We start from the raw sequence: 21,630 nt of genomic DNA on the forward strand, positions 1-21,630 counted from the left end.
GAATGATTACGGTACTTACTGATTTGGTCAATTATCGTACGAGAAGCCTGGCCCCACAGCAATACCAGAACACCCTGACAAGCCATACTGAATGTGATGAGTTGGACGAAGTGCTAGATATCGTACATGAGCTTCCAGGAGTTTTTGAGCTCGAGGGAACCCATGATCGGTTACTTGTGGAGATGGCTGCAGTGCTTGAACGAATTCGAAATTGGGAAAAACGTTTTCATCTGAAAAGCCATCAACCTCTATTCGTGTTTGTTCCTTCATCCATGTACAATCCAGCAGACGATGGATATACGCCTAAGCTTTTTCCAAATGTCCTTCAATTACAGTCTTTAAAGGTTGCATGGTGCCTTCTCATTCTGTGGGATGCAACAGTCCAGGCTCTTGACTTGATTGTGCGTCAGTGTCACGCAAACGATTAGTTCAGCAGAGTGTGCGAATCGTACCGCAAGATTTGGGACTTTTTCCGTTCCAGCGAGTCCGAACACCAAATAACGCTGCAGCTCATCATTGCAGAGTCAAACACATGTGCTTGGCTGATTTGCCGCTGCGTTGAGTATATGTACCGCGTTGAACTGAGGCTGGTTGGCCATCAGTCGATGATCTATGCAACTTGGGTTGTTACGAAGCACTACTATCAGTTAAATGTGTCACGGGAGCTGGCATGGTGTGAGAATATCTATGAAATGTCGGGGCGTGGATCAATTGTCGGAATCAGAGTAATGCAATTTAGCATTCAAGAAGTATTTGTTATGGATAAAATATCAAGTAGGATACGCTGTTAGGACTGAGTATAAGATACCGGAACTGATATACAGAATTTAACATTTACTGATTGAAATTTGCCTCTCCCTATGACCGATCAACCTCAGCGAATAGCTGCGACCTTGATCCACGATCAGCTCATTCGGAAACGATACATGTACGAGTCAACGTAACGTCGTCGATGCCAATAATGATAGTGTTAAAACTACCTAGACACTGGGCTGCAAGGCTCAAACTGACAGGTGAATCTGGATTCTGCGGGACGAAATAACTGGATCCTGTCTGGAACCCATCGGGACCACTGTCAGTTAGTGCTAGGCTGGAGGCCAGGCTCTGCCCGTTAACCCTAGGATAAACTTGGCAGGAAAAGCCATCACCACCGATAACGCTTTGTAGGTTGAACGTGTATTGCAAATGGTAGGTGTAATCGCCAAGGGCGGGGAGGTCTTGAATAATAGACGTGAAAGTGCGAGCTTGGTTAACGGTGGCGTAACTAATTCACAGCAGTCAGTGATGGTTGTTTTGAACAATTTGGTATCAAGCCATGACTTACACAAAGTTGGGTGTTGAGTGGGGGTTTATCTGACTGATGGTCGACCCTGTATCAAGTCTCCATGGGTAACCATCGTTGTTATCGTCGAAGCCGGTGTTGTCAAGGATCTGGGTCGGGACGCAGACAGGCTCAGCGGCGCCAGTTGTTGTTGGCTCGACAGCGACAGCACTTGTCTCAACAACGGCCTCGATGGTGGTAGTTTCGTCGACGTTTGTTGTATCGGCAGCTGTGGTCTCGATTGTGGTTGGCTCCAGAGTACCGGTAGTATCGATTGCGACCTCGGTGGTTGTAGTCTCGACAAGATCCGTAGTGCCAGCGGCAGTGGCCTTAATGACAGTGGTCTCCAAGCCCCCAGTAGTTTCGGTAGCGGATTCAGTGACTGTAGTCTCGGGAACCTCAGTGGTGTCGGCTGCCTCAGTAGTAGCGGCGACAGTTGTCTCGAGCGCGTCGGTAGTATCAGTGACGTCGGCGGTAATTGTCGCGGATTCTGTTGCAGTTGACTCAACTGTAATTGTTGAGGACAAAGCAGCTGAGGAGTAAGGCTTGCAGGGACCAGCATTAACACCAAAACCAAGAATAGTAGCCGCCAAAAGGACGACAATTCCGTGACGAGCCATTGTGAAGTGTAAGGAGTGGACAGTGCTTGTAGCACACGAATTGTCACTAGACAGGTTAAACAAACAAACCTGAAGAAATTCGCGATGAGGAGTGGATGTCTATTTAATTACAGAGATTATCTATCTAGATAACTACCTAGTCAGGGGCAATAGTTGATAAATGCTGGGGATTGGACGCCACAGCTGAAATATTGATGTTTAGTATGCACTATACTCGATAGTTTGGTGGATCAAATTGCAGCACTGGGCCTGAAATGATTTTCTACAGGGGTTTAATGGCGATCAGGCTTTAAACAGTTGAATGGTAGTCCATGCGAGATATTTAATTGATGACGAAATTATCCGCGATATCGTAAATTTATAGTGTTCAACTAAGGTTATTCATAATTGACGGGCACAGTTTTACCCATCGCTGTCATCACCAGCAGTGGGTAAGTACCAAAATGCAGTAGACAAAAGAAAAACAATAGCGGTGAGTATTGAGACTCGTGATGAAGTTTAGGTATATACAAGAACTATGATACTAATCTTGGACAGTTTTCAAACTCATGTCAAAACAAAGATAAGTCTTGAGTTGTTCCTAGTCTAGTAGACGTTGCTGACAGGAGTCTTGATGAGCGACTTCAGACTAGTCCTTCCATTCATCTCCTCGTTAATAGCCTGGACAAAAGCCTTGGCAATGAGGTCGGCAGCCTCGGGACTGGTGTGGGTGTGGTCCTTGGGGTACAGTGAGTTGACCTTTTGGTTACCAAGCTTCTGGTACATCTTTGTAACAGCAGCAAAGTGGTCAACCCAAGTGACACTGGAACTAGCCAGGGCCTTGTGAGCAGTCGACACATAGCCGACGAAACGAGGGGCACCAGGCTGAAAAGTGCCAGTCTCCCACTGATTGTTAGGAGTCTGAGTGCTGAGAACGACTTGAGCACCCTTTGCAGCAAGGGCCTTGGCGGCTTGGGAGATGTAAAAGACGAAGGTGTACACCTTCTCGCCTGTCTTGTCAGAGATGCAGACTTCTGTGCCTGCACCGGGACAATCGGAGCGCAAGTTGTCGTTGTTGTTGGGTGAACCGCCATCGTTGTGACCGAATTCGATGACAACTACATCGCCTGGCTTGACGAGGTTGATGATTTCCGTGAAGCGGCCCTCGTTGGTGTATGAACGAGCGGATCGACCGCCGATAGCCTTGTTGACAGCATTGACCTTTAGGTACTTGCCAATGTAGTTGCCCCAGCCATCAGTAACACCGTCGTTGGCGCCACTCTTAGCCATGGTGGAATCACCTGCAAACAGTAAGTATATATTATAGAGGAATAGACGAGATGAGACATACCAGCAAAGTAGACTGTTTGGCCAGCCACAGCCTGGAATGCTCCAGCAGCAAGTGCTGCGAAAGAAACAGAGAACTTCATGATGACGACTTGCTCTTACAAATGATAGTACACAAGAACTTGGCGATTTAAGAAGTGTGCCCAGACCTATATATCTACTATATGGAACGCATATCATCAAGACCCTGAATTGCAACATTCATCTTCACGAAACAGGAATGCCCCGGTCTATGCTCCGAGGATACCGATTTGAGTCTTGTCCCGGTCTGTGCTAACCCGGTAGACAGGGATACGGTAACATTTCCACCAGTTAGGGAACGAAAAGTCTAGACTACAGGGTTCAGCCCGGCACTTTTGGGACTGGGGTCTCGGAGAGAACCGATTGATGGAATTGTCAGTTGCATGGAAATGCCACGAGGCGGCCCTATGATAAGAATATGCTTAATGTGTTAGAGTTTTAGTACAAGAGCCAAGAGGTAACGTTGAACTGTGGAAGATCTTCATTTGTCAAAGTCCGGGGAAGAGGCTGGTTACGCTCGGTCTGAGATGCACCGAACGCGGGGAAACGGAATATCATTTCCCGATTTGATTGTGTATTTTGACCGACTTAAAGAATGGTGCTGGTCGAAGCCGGATACCTCGGCCGCGAAATAACACCTTCTTGAATTGTAAGTCTTTTAGAAATATGATCATGTGAATTGATAACAAGGATTATGATGGCTTTGTATGGTGTAGGACTCATTGAAAAGAGCAAGGAGTCCGCCTATTTTCTCCCAGACTTCTTATTAGCAGCTTCATGGTCGAATAACAGAGACACTTGTTGCAACATTGAAAGAACTCTAACCCTGAGATAAAAGTAAAGATCACAATGAGACACACTACTAAACTCTTCCACTATATAATCATGTGGAGAATACGAATTCTGACACTGTGATGGCATACCTACTAAAAAGGGTGTTTAATAAACAAGATCTATAGGGTAGCTGACACACGGAGGCAAAGTATCGAAACGGGATTTGCATTGTCCTACAGCAACTCTTAGAGTTTGATCTCTAACTCTAACCTTATATCCGGTTCATCTAGAACACACACAGAACATAAACGTAGTACAACTGCCGACAGGTGATTTTGCTCGATTAAAACGTTGGAAGTCGAAATAGCCAATCAAATCTCAAGCATGACAGAGTCCCGAAAAACGCCATCCATCCATTTGGACTACAGCCAATCACGATGCGGACATGACAATGCCCCTGTCTGTTCAATCTGAATTTTTCTCTCACCTCTGCTCCATGGAATAGGTTATTAGGTCTCTGAGACTATATTTATCTTATAATAGCCTCTCTGTCACCATTGAGGAGTGTGTTGGCATACCTATTAATCCAAACTCTTTTGTCAATCAATGCTAGGTTTAACACATGTCTGTCTTTACATAGATTACCGGCTCTACGACGATCCAAGGTCTCAGTATCTTATCAGATCAAGCCTCTAGAAAGTCTATATCAAGCCAATGGTGTCTTGTTCAGTGGAACAGCCAAGCTAGAGCTTACGTTGTCTCAGGGCTAAAAGTTCCGCTTGTAAACTAGCTCTATCCACTATCTTTATATAAATTATCCCTTACATATGTGAGCCAGCACTTGTTAATGATGACGCTGTTTCTAAAAAATGCGTTTTTTCTACAACACCATCAGAACTCACCCTTTTCCACGCATCAACCCCGTGGCCATCCATATTCAACAACGCTTATTCTCTCGAACAACTCATAATTTTGGCATTAAGATGAACGGACACGGAGACTTGAACAATTCCCATGCTGGAAGAACAGCGGTAGAATTTGCCGTTGATCCGTCGGTCAGAAATAAGACCCTCGCCATTGACCGCGACCAAGATGACGCTGCAGTTCGCCAGCAATATCGTCCTTTTCTCTTCGATGGAGATATGGCTGCTGACGATTGGATCGCCGAATTGGAACTGAGTACAGCACTAAAGATGGTGCAGTCAGAGATTATGGAAAAGAAACTTGATCGTCTTCGAATTCTTGTTCTTTATGGAAGTCTTAGAAGTCGGTAAGTACTAAGCCCAAACTCAATACCGGCACTCGACTGTCTTGATTATGCTCATTCATATATCCTAGGTCATACTCACGTCTTCTTGCCCTTGAAGCATCACGTATTCTCTTCCGCCTGGGTTGCGATGTGCGAGTATATGACCCAGCCGGTCTACCCCAGAAGGACGATGTTCAACATAACCATCCCAGGGTTCAAGAACTGCGGGAGCTAAGCAAATGGAGTGACGGCCATGTATGGATTAGTCCAGAGCAACATGGTAACTTGGTACGCCATTCCCGGTGAGGAAGTGAAGTTAACCAGAGCTAACATATCTCAAAGACTGGTATCTTTAAGCAACAAATCGATTGGATTCCTCTATCAACAGGCTCAGTACGTCCAACCCAAGGAAGAACTCTGGCTGTGGCCCAAGTCAGTGGTGGGTCCCAGTCCTTTAACTCTGTGAACTCACTACGTATCCTTGGACGTTGGATGCGCATGTTTGCCATTCCCAACCAGAGCTCAGTACCCAAAGCGTACACCCAGTTTACTCCCGAGGAGGAGGGAAGCCGTATGATGCCTAGTTCCAACCGCGATCGTCTCGTTGACTGTATGGAGGAGCTCGTCAAGTACACCATTGTCATGAGACCTCACTTCGATCTCTTTGGTGATCGGTTTAGTGAGCGAGAGGAAAAAAGGGTCAAGGAGGTGAAGAAGCAGGAAGAAAACTAGACTTGACGGTACAAAAGCATGATCATATCGATAGGTTTACTACAGATAAAAGGATTAAAAAGACATATAGACTGGGGAGACTCTATTTACAGTTTGAGCTCTGTAGAGATACTGAAGAAAGCTACTGCCGTCCTTGTATCTCCAGTGCTAATAGACTATAGTATGGGCTAGTATGCTTGCTACCATCGCCCTGATGCGACCTATTTACTTGACTCCCTTCTTCAGGAAATACTCAACAAGAGTTGCGATATGCCGAAGCTTCTCATACTCAGTATCACTCCTTTTCAGATTCGTAGCAACTGCATCAAACGTATTCCAAACCTCAATGTACTTGTGGTTTGTGTTTTGGTTAACGCTAATGCTGTGGAATGCGTCCTCCATTCGTGCGCGTTCTCGGACCTTGGTGATATCGTCTTCAACAATAGGACTGTGCCCAAACGCGACGATAGTCTGCTGACCCTGCTTTGCCAACTCTCGGTTATATATGACGCTCAACCTCACGCACTCAATGGCAAGTGTTGCCAGACCTGTCGCAAGAGCATTGGCGACAGAGCTGCCTGTGTAAGACTCAAATTTCTGCGCCGAGCTTTCATCCTCTCTACTGCTAATGACAACTTCGTGTCCCAGAAAGATGAAATCCACCGCATGAGGGTCACCGACAGTGTCGAGCATGGTTCCAGTGGCTTTGGCGCCACCAATTCGAAAACATTGACGGTTGCTCTAATGTGGGTAGTTTATGTCGGCTGACTTCCCATGGTCGCTGGCCGAACAGAACATGAGAATGCCGTGATTATCAACCACGTTTTGTACTGCAGCATTGAACCGGTTTCTCAATTCTCCCTCTGGAGGCTTAATCGTCCACGACATGCAAATGATCTGGGATCCTCTCTCTGCAGCATAATTGATAGCCTATATGTAATTAGAATCTGTGTTGAACAAAAGATACGAAGGGATAGATAGTACCTTGATTGCACTCTCTGGTTTGATTTGGACTTTCTTGGAATTTGCCGCCCAGACTGTCTGTAGCTTGATGTCATGGATGATAGCTGGGACAAACTTTGTGGATAAATTTCGCCATTAACGTACCATGACCGGAAGACGAGCTCCAATATGGTGGAACACGGTTATTGGAGCTTCCGCCTTCAGAGTCAAAACTCTTGCCAAATATTCTACGATCTTTGATATCGTTGAGATCTTGGTGAGTGATATCGGCTCCATCATCAATGAGAGCTACCCCCACGGGGGAGGGAGATACTCCTGTGGCTTCCCTGAGGGCTTTGATCTGTCTGAAACATTGTGAAAAGTTTTGCATGCATTCGATCCATCGATGGGGATCAACTGGCCGCTCCTGGTGTTGAGACGCCGCCTCTGTTGTTCGGACACGCGCCAACGGCCGGCCACCACCCGATTTAGGCCTGATCACGCGGGGTCGGGCGGTGCCATCTGGCCAAAACTTATACAAGCGCTCTTCAAAGACTTGTAGGTTCTTGAAAGTTAATTCAGGCGACTCAAGGCCCTACACAAGGACGTATTAGTGGTCATCCAACGGGATGAGATAAATATGCTGCTATACATGTACCTCTTTCTGAATTAGATGGATCACCTCCAATGAAGGTAGTGAGGGGAGAGCCTCTTGCTCCGACCACACTCGAAGGGTATCATGACTGCCGCTCCATTGGAGATAAACTTCGCGCAGGTTGACTCCAATCTCGCAAAGTGTAACTGAGTCCAGATCCAGTCGTTTCCAGTCGAGCACTTCAATGTTCTATATAACCACCAGTCGGTGTTTCCAACAGTCAGACTGGAAACTCACGAAATACTTCAAACACCTTTCGATAGCTTCATCGCGATGAGAAGGAGGTTCTATGTCCTCAACAAAAACCTATTCGGCTTATTAGTAGAGCAACAGGCATCGTCTAGAATGTCATACCTTGACGATTTTAGTGACAGACCTGTTACGAAGCCAATCGAAAAAGAAGACCATATCCTGAATAAGTTAGATTTATCCGCGGCAGCAAAAATGAAGCTTCATTCTTACGTCTCTTCCCCGGTATCTCACATCTGGCTGTTTTATATCGCCCTTGGTGAAAATCTGTGGAAACGCGACATATTGAAGTGCCGTGTCGAATTTTAAATGATCTTTGCACACTGCTGCAGCAAAATGGTGCTGACCCGGATCTGGCTCCCGAGTACGTTAGTCCACCTCTTTTTCATGCAATTATGGTACACAGCCTTCAAATGGTCAAGATCCTGGTCAAATATAGAGCCACTATCGACAAGCGTGAGATACCACTAAATGCCGGAAGGTCACGCACACCAAGTCTGCCCTTATCAAATTTGGAAGGACATACATATACTAACTGGGTACAGTGCACATAGCTGTCGACTGGAAGAAGACTGAAATTGTACAGTATCTTCTTGAACAGGGAGCAGACCCCAATGCCTGCCACTCGGACGGCATACCTGCTATAGGTGCTGCAGCTGACAGTGGTGATCCCAAGCTGATACAATTGCTTGTGGACAAGGGGTCCCACGTGAACGTCACCTATTTAAACAAAGAAACGGCACCATTACACGAAGCTGTCCCATTCCCCGAAACGCTCCGCCTTCTTCTCCAACATGTTGCCGACATTACGAAGTTCAATTCAACGTCACAAACCCCCTGGACGTTGCCATTTCTCTGAACTTTCTGGAAAGTATACAGTTACTACTTAAAAAATCGGAAGGCAGGCTTGACCTCAATTCAATTAGCATACGACGGGAGTTGTGCCTAGGTGTAGTCAAAGGACTTACTGATATTGTTGGGGCCTTACTCGAAGCTGGAGCCGACGTCAACACTATTAATGAGGATGGCGAGTCCCTTCCGGTTCTTACTGTTAAGCATAATTCACAAAGTGACATGGTCCGCACGATTCTCGAGTAAAACTCCAACATGGCAATAAGGGATAACGGAAAGAATGTGGCACTCCACCACATCAATTCGTCAGCAAGTTTGGAGACGGTCAGGCGTATCGCGAATTTCGGCGCAAAACTGTTTGTATTGAATGATCGTGAGGATACACCACTGTTTCTCGCTATCAGAGCTCAGTTTGATGATATGTTCTCTTATATGCTCAGAAAGGAACCAATGTTGGCTAATCCGAGCTTCTCACTAACAACCAAGATACTGACGCCGTTACATGAGGCTTGTCTAGCAGGCTCGTTTTTTATGGTGCGGTTGTTGATCGACTACAAAGCGAAAGTTACCTCATGTTGTGAATGGCTCTACGGAACTCCATTGATAATAGCGACACTCAGGTGGGACATTGCCTCGTTTAGTAGCCCAGTAAGTGATATAATCGCTCTACTTGTCAAGAATGGCGCTGATACGAGAATTTCCGATGGTATATTCCAACATCCAATTATTTCGGCATCCTTAACATGCCCTGCGAACACAATCCAGCTACTTCTCCAAAGGCCTATCCTATAAATTATGACTCCCTTGGTCCCAGACCAGTTCATTTAGCTTGCTATAACCCTTTAGACGCCCTCGACACCTTGGACCTTCCGGATTCTGATTTTGCTGCCCGAGACATCGTTGGACGTGTGTCCCTACACTATGCTGTCATGGGCGGAGATATTAGATTGGCACAGGTGGTGCTTGAGCGCTCTGAGCGAGCTGGCGTTGATATAAATATCAATGACAACGATGGATGGACGCCACTCTTATGGGCTGCCCGAGCTTCCCGTATTTGGCTTCGACATCAAGGAAACCGGTTTCCGATTACTGATATGATTTCATTACTTTTGGAAAACGGCACCAACCCTAGTTTTAAAGGGAAAGGAATGTACAAAGACTGGACCGTTCACGATGTGGCCTATTACCATCACGATAACAGGTGGGTGGCTTATTATCCCTGGTCGTGAGGCACGCTAATTAATCTTGTTATATTAGTCTTGCATCAGTAGTAAGTCAAGATTACAACGACCATGTCAGTTCAAGGAAGCGGGGCAATTTGGCAGAGTTCCCAGACGGGAACACAATGTTTTGTGACTGTTGCTTGCTTGACATCTACGGGTCCTATCACGATTGTTCACTATGCTCCGAAGACCGTTTGTGTAGCAAGTGTTACATGTCTGTTTCGAAGGTGCATCCTGCTCATTCAACTTTTGATGAGCGGGGTGGTGAATGGGTCGCAGACAATGCGCCGAAGGAAGAGAGTGTGGATGTGGTCAACATTGGAGATATGGAAGGTGGTGAAGAGAGTGATGTCGATATAAAATTGGATCTTGAAGCGGAAACTCCCTTCGATGATTTCGATGACGAGGATGCAGATGTCGAGGATTTTGCAAAATAGTTATTTTTGAGATAGGAAAATGCACCATACATGACCACATTGCTTGCTTGTCTCTTCTGCGAGTTCAATTATTAGTGTAATGATTATATTGTGCCTGAGCCCTGGGAGACATCAAGACAGAAGCAGGTCACAGTTTCTGCTGTAGAACTATAACGTAGATATCTCTCAGTAAAATACTGTCGTTGACTGAGTACGTTACGTCATGTGCACTGAGGCTTTACGGCATACACCTGAAATGATCCTGTAATGATTGATTAATCTCATGTCCAAATAGCAGCGTCCGTGAACTTACCAGCCCACTCATTAAAGTCGGCGATCCCCAGACGATCACTCCGAATACCCTGATCATTGCCAAAGCCTGTCGCAAAAATCTGAGAGCCACATGCGGGTGAAGCAACGCTACAAGTTGACGCTGCCTCTTCATTCCCACAGCAAGAACTCCCATTTTCGTGAGCAGTAAAGTAAACGTTCAGGTCACTTTTAGTGTCGACGATAAGAACATCTTTCAATAGTTAGCTCGATTTCACTACCTCTCAAGTTCAACTCACCTTTGAATCCCGCATTTTTGAGAAAGTCCTCATAGTCACTGGCAGGACTAGCACCAGAGATGCATCCGACGTATAGAGCAATATTGTTTCTGATCTCATCGGTAAACTCTTTGCGTGCAAGTATGTCACTGACAGCAACACGTCCACCTGGCTTGAGGAGCCTGAACATCTCGTTAAATACAAGCTGTTTCTCAGAAGCAGGGACGAGGTTGACAACGCAATTACTCATGATACAGTCGGCTATAGCCCCACTAAGGGGAACAGATGTGATGATTCCTTCGACGAATTCGACGTTTGAGATTTTCATGGATGCTTTGTTTGCATTGGCCTTGCCTATCATGTTCTTTCACAAACGTTAGTTCTACTCATGCCTCATATAATTTATGATAGGAGAGCTCACCTTGTTCATGTCGACGCCAATTGCCTTGCCCTCTGGGCCAACTTTCTTGGCAGCTGTTAGAACATCAAAGCCAGCACCAGAACCAAGATCAATCACAGTCTCGCCCTTGGCAACCAGTCAGTCGAGTATCCAGGCAGAATTTATGTCACAATCTACCTCTCTTAGTTTTGCCAAAGCTGTGGGGTTGCCGCAGCTCAAGCCAAGGTTTGCCCCCTCGGGAATACCCGCAAGCTCTTCTTCAGTATAACCAAATGCTTTGGCCACAGTCTGCTCATATATGCCAGTACTGCTCTTGGTGACTGATCCATAGCGCTTGTGAACTTGTTCGTAGATTTCTTTCGCGTCCATATTGTTGACTTTTGGTTTGCGGTGGACCTCGCTATTTCTTTGTGATGGATGTTCATGTGTCTACCGTCTGCTTAAGATATTGACATTATATATAGACAAAATCGAGAAATACCGATATGTCACCGTTCATCAACATCAGTCACACGTGCCAATCATATTCCTTTGTCTCACATCATCGTGGTGCACATCACGACACTAGAAAGAAGGGCGTCCAATCAGGTATTGAATTATTACTAAGATCGCCAATCGATATGTCACCGTTTTGAGACCCCATTTCTCAAACGATGGCAACACCATCGGTGACATATCGACTTCAACCACTTCATCATGACACCTAAATCTAAGCGAGTAACTGCTGAACATACAAGAAATCGCGTTCGCGATAACCAACGTCGTCACCGTGCTCGGAGAAAAGACTACATCGCCACACTGGAGGAGAAGATTGCTGAAGCAGACAGAACCATCTCAAGTCTAAGAAGCCAGGTTGACGATCTTGAAGAGACGTTAAAACGCGACAGCAATGGACGAACTTTGACGACACTCGCAGCAGGGCCCGAATGTGTAGACATTCAGGAAGCACCAACCGATTTTGACATAGACGATCTACTACTTCCAATTACCGGTCTTGTCACAGAGGAACCCAAGGAAATAAACGACCCAGATCGTGATGACTTACCCGATATGAACATCGAGCTCACTGACTTGGCACTATCAATCCTTCAACCTGCCATGTTTCCTCCGCCATCTCAGACGGGAGATTCTCTTGCATATCAAAGCTACCAAAACAACAACTACCAAAAACAAAACCAATCCGCAATTGCGGCCAACACATGCTGTTCACCTTCGTTTCCACCAGTTGAAACAGAACTAAGCGCAGAGCTAACCAGACTTTGCTGCGAAGCCTACATCCTCATCGCCCAACAAGATGCCACTGTACTCAGAGACGAGACTAGTGTACACCAAAACCCATTTCCAATACCGCATCTAATTTCTTGCAATTTTAGGATGAGCTGCTGTTTGGTGAAGGCTGAGGTTTCGGGACCCCGAGTCTGGACGTCAATCTCATACATTCAATGTAATTCCTGAGCAACTACAAGAACGTATCTAGTCTTTGGGGATATCAGATACCCGAGATGGTTTGGAGAGTGGTTCTTACTGGGGAGGTTTCTTAGAGATGGGGCATGTATAATGAGATGATGTGCGACGGCGCCGTTACGATGGCTGGTGGCTGATGACGAGATATTCACTGATCGAGAATTTACGGTCATGTGGAAATTGCCTGTGTTCAAAATGCTAATTCAGTTTGCTTATCCAAATACGGTCTGTGGCTTAAACTTTACGGTAAGCATATTTAAAAGATCAAATAGTCTCTTGCGCTAGGTGTCTAGTGTTTGACGAAACTATCTTGTACAGGGGTTAATTACTAGTGCCAAGCTGAAATCAGGAATCAAAGGAACGAAAGAAAGAAATTGATTTTTTTTTTTTTGTGAAATACATAGTTTCTTATTAGCTTTGCTTTTTTGAACATTATGACAATGGCCGGTTGCATACAGACATTGGCGATGCACCGAGATGAAAGCTCAGAGCAGTCTAACCACTTTAGCTTCACATACGCCAAAAAAAGTACGAGACACCGATCGAGACTTCAAGTCAATAGTTTCAATATAGCGTGAGAATAAGGGCCTCGACCACTCTCTTCGGAGATTCCTTTGAAGAATTAGGGGTCCAAGACATCCTCATAAACAGCCGATATCTCGCTCCCCAGTGCCCACGTTTCTCGATTTTCTCGCCACATCGTTCAACGCCTGGATCGGCTACTACACTCGTTATGCGTTCCGTCTTTGCTTTAACGGCCTTGGCTATCTTGGGCAAATTCGATGTTGCCCTCGCCGGCCCATGCAAGCCTCATGTTACCTCCGCAACAGGGACTACAACCGCCCCAGCGACTTCAGAGACAAAGGGACCTCTCGTTGTTAAGAACGTCATTGGCAACGGAAACTTTGCCGTCAGAGACCCGACCAACCCAAGCAACATCCCTAGCTATACCGTCGAAGGTGATGGTCAGATTGTTGAGAACAAGGGCTATACCGGCGACAACAGCAAGGAGAAGGGGTGTGTCGAGATGCAAGCATCCAACCAACCTCCCAGCCGCAAGCGAGCCATTGGCAACATCGTCAGCATCTCTCAGCAGCTCGACTCTCTTGATACCAAGAAGAAGTACACTATTCGGTTCTTCTATGCTGTCATCACCGCTAGCAGCATCAATGTCTGCACGCTCAGTGCTTCTATCGCTGGCCACGTCTTCTACACGTCGACGATCCTTAGCATCGGAGCTGCTATGGACTGGAATACTGTTCTTGAACAAACCGATGTTCCCAACACGGAGGGTGCTTTCTCAATTGCTGTGAACTGTCCTGTTGGTGGGATTGCAGGTATCTACGTTGACTCCATCTTCATGTCAAACCAGGTTACTCCTGAGACGATCGATGATGTGTCGATTGACTTTGGTGATGAGGTTAATGCTGCTACTACAAGTGCTTCACTGGTTGTATCTACCGCATCAGAGGGATCAAGCAGTGCCGCAAGCACCGATGGACCATCAACAGAGGCCGAGCCCTCCACTGAGTCTCAGGTCTTCACTTCGGATGCTGCGCACCCAACATCTGGCTTCTTCACCAGCTCCGATGCCAACACTTTCAGTCCATCAACTGAAGCGGAGCCTCAGACCCAAAGTTCCGCTGAAACTCATACCAATGTGCATACAGCTGGGGTATCAACTGCATCTGAACCTGCCACCCAAGACCCATCGACTACCTCTGAGCCTGCTACTCAAAACCCATCAACCGAGTCTGAGACATTTTCCACTGGTTCCGCCGAGGGTCAGACCGGTGCACATACAGCTGATGTATCGACTGCCTCTGAACCTGCTACACAAAACCCATCAACCCAGTCAGAGAGTCATGTTCCCACTCTTACCTTGAACCCAACCACAGATGCCGTGCACCCTACCACCGCGAGTGACCTCTCTACTGCCAGCTCTTTACCAACTGGCTCCCGAGTCTGCCCTGTTGGAGCCCCACCTCCTGGCTACTGCACGCCCATCAAGCCAGAAGTAACACAGATGGTCTCCCTGCCTGGTATCCCACAGGAGTCAGAGAACGACCGACCCACAGCCCCTCGTGCCTGTTGGGCGTTTGGAGACGTAAAGTCCGGCACATGGGGTCGCACAAAGGATACCGTTCCTCGGCAAAACTCCATCGAAGACTGTGCCCTGCTGTGCAAGCAAGAAGGTCCTGCTTGCAAGGCCTTTGCGTGGGATGAACAGTATCAGCCCAGTCCCTGCCGGCTTACTTCCGACACACTTGGCGTGGTTGGCATCGATCTTAACAGGCCGTATTCTTTGATGTGGAATGACTTTGATTGCTTCGAGTGCGAGGATTGCGATGTTAAGAACCCAGCGGATATTGAGACGACTTCTGTTGCGCCATCAACAGTCTCTCTTCCGGACATTACCACTTCTGCTGCTCCCTCTGTCGCAACCGCCTGCCCTCACTGTCATCTACAGAGCTCTCCATCTTCAGACCTCGTTTGCGAGAAGATCGGTAACCTTGGCAGTGTTGACCTCCAGCCTTATGCCAACAATGAATTTGACAAGGCCACTATGCAGACAACTTCAGAGCAGTGCGCGACTATCTGTTTTACACTCAAGGATTGCGCGGCCTCATCATATGATTACGCGCGAAGGAGATGTATCTTTACCAACACTGCTCTTGCAAACAGCGAGTTCCAGGAGGCTCAAGATCAGAACCCTTCTGCTTACATTCTTCCATGGAGCTCCAAGGGTTGTTGGTCGTGCTCCAATGACTGTTCAGCCAAGGACGAGACTACGAGCCAAGCTCCCAGCACTGCAGAACAGACCATCGAGCCGACTACAATGACCCCAACTCGAACTGAGCCCCTTACAACTTTCATCTCCTCTTACGCCCCAACCACCACCTATTCATCCATGCCTGAATGCACGCTCGCCCTATCCGATGGATGCCAATTTGATCAAAACAACTACGAATACTCTCAGTGTAATAAAGATGGAACCGTGAAAAAGGTTTTCACACTCAAAGATGGTGAATATCCTTGGCAACTCCTCAACATCAACATGTATCAGAACTGTCCAGCTATTTGCAACCAGATGGGCGGCCGCTGCAAGGCTTCCGCATGGGATCAAAATCTCCAGCAATGTGTCTTTTCCTCCAATTCAGTCTTTAGCTCCTCATTCACCCCTGGTAATGATGACGGTTCACTGAATTGGAGTGATCAGAGTTGCTACCTCTGTTTCTGCCACGACTTCGAACGCGATGACTATTCCGCGTCACTACGAACTTCACTGCCCACCGCGACTTGTGCTCCTAGCATCACAAGCGAGGAGGCCATTTGTGAGCGCAGGCAGGTTGATGACAGTAATTTGGTCTGTCAGCATACAGGGTACTTCCCTTGGGGTTGGGACGAGGCACCCTCCAAGTTTCCTCACCAAGATTCTGAGGAGCGATGTGCGGCTCTTTGTAACTCGAACCCTGATTGTATGTCGTCTGGTTGGTCTGAAGAGTATGGAAAATGTGCTTTGGCAGGTTTCCAACTCAAGGGTATCCAGTGGCAGCAGTTTGGTAATACAATGTTGAGTTGGAGTGATAAGGGCTGTTGGGATTGCTCTGACTGTATCAAGAGTCAGAAATGGCGCAATTATAATTAGGGTGATTCTTAGAGAATCGTGGTGAAAGGAAAGACCTTGACAGCTAGATGAAGTTAGTCGTGCTTTAGTGATTAATGTAATTGACTCATAATCTTTACCCTCCTCCAAAAATAAACGTTGCTTAAATTCAAAACTGTGGCATCTGTTATTATTCAGAACCACAAGAATTGAAGCCCGTATGCTAAAGTTGAGGATAAAGGATCTCACGTGCACAAACACGTGACCGTTACATATTTCATCCAGTCCTTCAACGTCTATCCTTAATAAACAATTTTTCTATCACTCTTACAGTTCGATATTAAAAATCAAACTACTCTGCGAACAAAAATCTTAGTGAGTGTATGTTGGCGGGCGGACGGAAAATCTACTTCATGACACTGGGGATTTTGTCAATTTGAATCATCAGAAAGCGATGACAACAAAAACCCGGGAGAGCACGATTGCTCTCACACGTTAAATTGGTAATATCACAAATGACACACTGTCTGCTACAACGGTCATCGGTCTCTGAATTTATGCCATTTAGGAAAGTTGAAAAAGTAGCAAAGGATTCGTACTTTGTGCTTGGTGTTTGCCAAAATAATCTCATTTACCCTGAAGGTGAAGAATTAACAGTGATTGCTATTGAATCCAACAACGAGTATTGGTGCTAGTAGGCACTAAAATGGGAGAATAATTTACCAGATTGTACATCACAATGAACTATGCCTTTAATGTATTAACTAGCTCGGCTATCTGCTCTGTTTTTGCGATGCTACTGATATGATTGGTTGCAACCCCTGTCAGCTAGCATGGTTGTGCCTGAACAAGATCTGAAGCGGGACCTTAGCTACACTTTTTCTTGCTAGCCTACTGAACTATTGGCAATAGGCTCCTGCAAAGACCACCTCTAGTGCCATAAACAGACAAGGAGATAGCTGAATTAAAAAGGAGAGCTCTGCTGCATGTTTTTAACTTTAATTTTCTCTGACAACATCCTATCATTGACACTGCGTATTTGCAGTTCTGTCCACTCGTTTGAACATTCGTTTTATATCCCGCCACAATGGTTCGCTTCTCCGTCCTTCCAGCTGCGGCTGTCACTCTATTCCTTTTTGGAGTTGAGGCTAGCCCCTGCAAGCCTTTGACTACTGGAGTCACAAGCATTGCCGAGAGCTCCTCAACTGTTGTACCCGATTCGACCGAAACATCCCTCGACTCCACAGCGATTACTACTATCGTCGATGCTACCACTACCGTCCAGGAAGAATCGACAGAAACTGCAACCGAGACAAGCTTTGCTGAAAGCGTATCAACGGTTGCTTCTGATACGACAATCACTTCAGTGGTAGTGACTACGACCACTGCCGTTGCGGATTCTACCACTGCGGCCCAAGAGGAGCCTACGACGACTGGAGCCCCGGCTTGTGTTGAAACCCAGCTGTTCATCAACCCCAACTTCGACAACAGCAATGACAACATTACACCCTGGACAAGCAATGGCGGGATAACCCATACTGCACCTCAAAGTGGCACCAATGCTGTGTATGCTACTGCATCTCTTGTTCTCACATGATCTGTACTAATCCATCGGTCATAGGTCCTTTACCTGGAGAGACAATGGCGTTGGTACTGGCAGCGTTCAGCAAAGTCTGAGCAATCTCTACGGCACCTACAAGTTTTCTTACTATTACCGTTTCATTTCTGCCAGTCCCGGTGCTGACTACACATGTGATATGGAACTCAAGGTGGGAGGCACTTCCCTCCGTGGTGATTTCGATTATTGGCAGGGTGATTGGAGGTCAGGCAGCGTGATCTTCTCTGATGTCAATGTCGCGCAGGCAGATGTGCAGCTTATCGCATCCTGCGGTGGAGAGTTTCGAGAAATCCAAGTTGCCGTCGACACTCTTGAATTCAAGCGCATTTGCAGCCTATAGGACATTATGAATATCACTGCAAATTTGGTATGCGATGTGTGGGCTTCACATATATCAAATTTAACGGGTTCGAATATATTAAACTTTGATAAATGATTAATTGATGTGTGATCATAGACAGTCGCAAATATATATGTTGATAACGTTCTATGCTTATGGCATACAGCTGTTTTTTGCAACCATACCCGAAGCAGTAAGCTTGGGCCTTTAACCCCGCTTTCTACAGCCTGGTATCGAGTATGGCTTTTTCGATAACAACACCACGCGCCAGACATCGTGTGTACGAAAGGCACAACAACAAGACGTCTTCTTCTATTCCTAACTCTTCAACTCCAACAGAATGTCTCGTTGGCATCACCCCTCCTGCGATATCCCATCGGTGTTTGTGCAGGCGGGTCTGCCGTACTGTAAATCATGTGGTGAGAGCCCAGACATCAATAAGCTCATCGCAGATCAAGCCGATGTCAAACCGCCCTGGACAATACCTCCAGACGAGAAACCCGGTGAATTACGTCTGCGCTGGCCAGCGTCTGTTATCGGTAACTCCCTCACGGAAATTAGAAACGAAACCCCAGCCACCATAACGAACGAACAACTTAATGGCTTGAACTCCATCCACGCATCTTCGTTCACACATCCCGTCTACAAGAGACGGCTCTCTGATACCGAATTTCGAATCTTGAACATTTCACCATCGTTAGACGAGCGTTGTCCAATTCATGCTGTGCTTGGAGACTATCAGATTGATAGCTGTCCCGAGTACGAGACGGTTTCCTACTGTTGGGGTGGTGAAGACGGAGACACAAGACAAAATCGACCAATTTTTATCGGCGACTACTGGGATGTTCTTCTGCAGACTAGAAACTGCTGGTCGATGGTTCAGTATATCCGCCTTGAGTCACAAAATCGGCTTATCTGGGTTGACGCCATTTGCATCAACCAATGCGATCACCTCGAAAAAGAGACTCAGGTACCTCTGATGGGTCAAATTTACTGGAGATGCTTGAGGACTATCATTTACTTGGGAGAAGAAGTTGTGAAACCCAAAGGCCTTTTTCCTACGAAGGGAAGGTTGTATCCCAAGCGTCATGACTTTACAGAATTTGAAGATTTGATACCGAAATCGCTCATGAGCCGAGAACAGCTTTTTGAACTTCATTACTTTCAGCGGGTTTGGGTGATCCAAGAAGTCATACTGTCCCCCTTGGTTGTGATTCCGGCGCATGGATATGAATTCAGAGTCAGAGCCGGGACAAACCTACCTCCCTGGAAAACACGACCCGATGATATCAGTCATCCATGGATGGATTACGCCTGTAAAGGATCTGTTTATGAGAGCCTTTCATCTTTATTACAACAGACACGGTCTTCTGTAGCTACAGACCCTCGTGATAAAGTCTATGGCATACTTGGCCTCGGACTTCAAGTTGAAGAGTTCATACCCGATTATTCGATATCGCGACTTCACACATATATCGGAACTATCCTTCACCTTGTATTCGTTGAACAATGCTTCAAGATTCTTACTGCAGCTGGTGGCCAGCAATCGGACTTGAAGTTCCCATCATAGCTCCCACATTGGAGTCTAGAGGACATGGGAGAACGGCTTTTGTCCGTTTCTCAAACCTTTGGAAACATCTCAGAATTTGAAGAATCCGAGAGAGACGAAACAACTTTTGGCAAAAACATTAACTACCTCGACAACGATTTCTTTACTCTATTCAATTCGGTCGATGACACAGTCCTGCCAAGAACGGGCTTCACAGCGTCAGAGCTATGGGCCATCGAAAAGCCGTCTGTAGACCCGGCAACTCTGAAGTTAACTTTGCCTCTAATACATGTTTGCAAGTTTTCATCAGCGCTGATAAAGGTTGGTTGGATCAAAAATTCGACGTCTCGTCTTCATGAGCCTTGTCATGTCTTTTCAATTGAAGCAGCTGGCTACAAACTATTTGTGTGTATTCCCGACACTGGGGATGACATTTCTGTTGAAGCTGGAGATAATGAGCTGTTTCTTCTCCAAAAGACACAACACGTTACTTTGGTTCTCTTCATGAGGCGCCTATCAGTGAATGGAGAGTATCGCCTACTGCGATGTACTGTTTGCTACGACTTATTTCTTTCAAACCGGTCTTCTGGAACTCCCGTAGAGAATCTCCTCCCAAAATTCGGTAGTCGACTCAGTCACTCTAACACTGGATCTTCAATTCTTGATGAAACAGTCACGGAAGTGCAAAATAGAACTGGCGCAAGGTTCGAACAGGATAAGGCGAACAGCCTCAAGTCACCTGGAATGGTGAGCCCATGTGACCAGAAGAATGTCGATCGCCATATTTTGAACTTGTTTAAGCAGATGGTGTACGAGTCAGAAACATCATTACTGGACTCTTACGTGTCTTTTCTCTTGTCATTTTGTCCCTCTTGTGTGGCATGGAATGAACTGGGTATGGCTTATATGGAAATCAGACCTGAGGAATTGATAGAAAGCTGTAGAATTCTCGGCTTTATCTCATATGAACTTGAAATTGAGGTCTATGTCCCCTCTAAAATCGAATTTGAGGGTTCCGGGGCATGGAAGATGGCTTATCTTTCGCGTCATTGGATACAAGAGGCAACTGGATATAAGGATGATTTCATGGAAAGAAATATGAGAATCAGAGTTTCTGCAGAGAAACTACGCGGGTGTCTCAGATGGAGTCATTACGATGAAGCTCCTTTCTTGGAATGGAACTGCAACCGGATTTTGAAAAATGGAGAATCAATATTAAGTTCGGCTGGGCCTTGGAACACGCCTGATGCATTTTCCTATTACCCATGGCCGGAATCATTTTTTAAAGAGGGTCAGATCCCGGGTAGGATCTGTCAGGTAACTATTGTTTAGCGAAGAAGAATATCAAGATTGGTGGTCGTTGTACCTGAGACTTATACTGTAATAAATTTCAAAAGTCAACATTGTTCTCATATATATTCAAATGTTATAATACCTGTTCCCTAGGAAGCTATACAAGAACTAACAATACTCTGCCCTATAATTCATGCTCTTATTTTCAGCACCTATATTAAGCACTTTTGCAGCCTTCAGTACATAGGAAATATGCATAGCCCCTAATCGACAGCATTAATCAGCTGGTTGGAGAAGAGCTGTTCTGTTCAAGCCAGTCACGCAGTAGAACCAATACCGTGCCAGGGTTACCACTCTCAGCGGGGTAGTTATTGCTATCAAAATTCAGATGATCTTTGTTAACTCGCTTAGAAAGGGTTTCATATTCTTCACGGTGAAGAGAATGTTCCCGG

The 21,630-nt window shown here is 46.2% G+C and overlaps 10 protein-coding genes across 10 annotated transcripts; 6 read left to right on the plus strand and 4 right to left on the minus strand.

Moving 5' to 3' along the window:
• Positions 1–760: 760 nt before the first annotated feature.
• EDB82DRAFT_578770 (uncharacterized protein) lies at positions 761–1,986 on the minus strand. The gene is made up of 2 exons (XM_025736962.2): positions 1,325–1,986; positions 761–1,264 (listed from the first exon to the last, which is right to left on the minus strand). Exons 1-2 carry the CDS (start codon positions 1,939–1,941, stop codon positions 910–912), a joined length of 972 nt encoding a protein of 323 aa, XP_025591870.1. The 5' UTR covers positions 1,942–1,986; the 3' UTR covers positions 761–909.
• Positions 1,987–2,292: 306 nt separating this feature from the next.
• On the minus strand, positions 2,293–3,759 carry EDB82DRAFT_540256 (SGNH hydrolase-type esterase domain-containing protein). Its single transcript, XM_025736963.2, has 2 exons — positions 3,272–3,759; positions 2,293–3,221 (listed from the first exon to the last, which is right to left on the minus strand). The coding sequence occupies exons 1-2, from the start codon at positions 3,348–3,350 to the stop codon at positions 2,527–2,529; spliced, it is 774 nt and encodes a 257-aa protein (XP_025591871.1). The 5' UTR covers positions 3,351–3,759; the 3' UTR covers positions 2,293–2,526.
• Positions 3,760–4,588: 829 nt separating this feature from the next.
• On the plus strand, positions 4,589–6,269 carry EDB82DRAFT_511401 (flavoprotein-like protein). The gene is made up of 3 exons (XM_025736964.2): positions 4,589–5,332; positions 5,401–5,599; positions 5,654–6,269. Exons 1-3 carry the CDS (start codon positions 4,932–4,934, stop codon positions 6,041–6,043), a joined length of 990 nt encoding a protein of 329 aa, XP_025591872.1. The 5' UTR covers positions 4,589–4,931; the 3' UTR covers positions 6,044–6,269.
• Positions 6,248–8,420, minus strand: EDB82DRAFT_540258 (uncharacterized protein; the record flags this gene model as incomplete). The annotated part of the gene is made up of 9 exons (XM_065609329.1): positions 6,248–6,763; positions 6,854–6,952; positions 7,007–7,059; positions 7,130–7,559; positions 7,623–7,808; positions 7,857–7,925; positions 7,974–8,030; positions 8,082–8,221; positions 8,405–8,420. The coding sequence occupies 9 exons, from the start codon at positions 8,418–8,420 to the stop codon at positions 6,248–6,250; spliced, it is 1,566 nt and encodes a 521-aa protein (XP_065463165.1).
• Positions 8,421–9,192: 772 nt separating this feature from the next.
• EDB82DRAFT_511408 (uncharacterized protein) lies at positions 9,193–10,403 on the plus strand. Its single transcript, XM_065608897.1, has 2 exons — positions 9,193–9,921; positions 9,978–10,403. The coding sequence occupies exons 1-2, from the start codon at positions 9,464–9,466 to the stop codon at positions 10,378–10,380; spliced, it is 861 nt and encodes a 286-aa protein (XP_065463166.1). The 5' UTR covers positions 9,193–9,463; the 3' UTR covers positions 10,381–10,403.
• A 53-nt stretch (positions 10,404–10,456) lies between these two features.
• On the minus strand, positions 10,457–11,683 carry EDB82DRAFT_568963 (S-adenosyl-L-methionine-dependent methyltransferase). The gene is made up of 5 exons (XM_025736969.2): positions 11,485–11,683; positions 11,329–11,433; positions 10,929–11,271; positions 10,673–10,882; positions 10,457–10,621 (listed from the first exon to the last, which is right to left on the minus strand). The coding sequence occupies exons 1-5, from the start codon at positions 11,674–11,676 to the stop codon at positions 10,581–10,583; spliced, it is 891 nt and encodes a 296-aa protein (XP_025591876.1). The 5' UTR covers positions 11,677–11,683; the 3' UTR covers positions 10,457–10,580.
• Positions 11,684–11,951: 268 nt separating this feature from the next.
• Positions 11,952–13,128, plus strand: EDB82DRAFT_511410 (uncharacterized protein). The gene has a single exon (XM_065608898.1). It carries the CDS (start codon positions 12,004–12,006, stop codon positions 12,760–12,762), a length of 759 nt encoding a protein of 252 aa, XP_065463167.1. The 5' UTR covers positions 11,952–12,003; the 3' UTR covers positions 12,763–13,128.
• A 376-nt stretch (positions 13,129–13,504) lies between these two features.
• On the plus strand, positions 13,505–16,420 carry EDB82DRAFT_434955 (uncharacterized protein; the record flags this gene model as incomplete). Its single annotated transcript, XM_065607746.1, has 2 exons — positions 13,505–14,431; positions 14,555–16,420. 2 exons carry the CDS (start codon positions 13,505–13,507, stop codon positions 16,418–16,420), a joined length of 2,793 nt encoding a protein of 930 aa, XP_065463168.1.
• An 869-nt stretch (positions 16,421–17,289) lies between these two features.
• EDB82DRAFT_511412 (uncharacterized protein) lies at positions 17,290–18,355 on the plus strand. The gene is made up of 2 exons (XM_025736972.2): positions 17,290–17,944; positions 18,000–18,355. Exons 1-2 carry the CDS (start codon positions 17,466–17,468, stop codon positions 18,334–18,336), a joined length of 816 nt encoding a protein of 271 aa, XP_025591879.1. The 5' UTR covers positions 17,290–17,465; the 3' UTR covers positions 18,337–18,355.
• A 230-nt stretch (positions 18,356–18,585) lies between these two features.
• EDB82DRAFT_578778 (heterokaryon incompatibility protein-domain-containing protein) lies at positions 18,586–21,217 on the plus strand (the record flags this gene model as incomplete). The annotated part of the gene is made up of 2 exons (XM_025736973.2): positions 18,586–19,831; positions 19,907–21,217. Exons 1-2 carry the CDS (start codon positions 18,677–18,679, stop codon positions 21,215–21,217), a joined length of 2,466 nt encoding a protein of 821 aa, XP_025591880.2. The 5' UTR covers positions 18,586–18,676.
• Positions 21,218–21,630: the final 413 nt, after the last annotated feature.

The sequence above is a fragment of the Fusarium venenatum genome, assembly GCF_020744135.1.
Source record: "Fusarium venenatum strain MPI-CAGE-CH-0201 chromosome Unknown EDB82scaffold_4, whole genome shotgun sequence".
Classification (NCBI taxonomy): Eukaryota; Fungi; Ascomycota; class Sordariomycetes; order Hypocreales; family Nectriaceae; genus Fusarium; species Fusarium venenatum.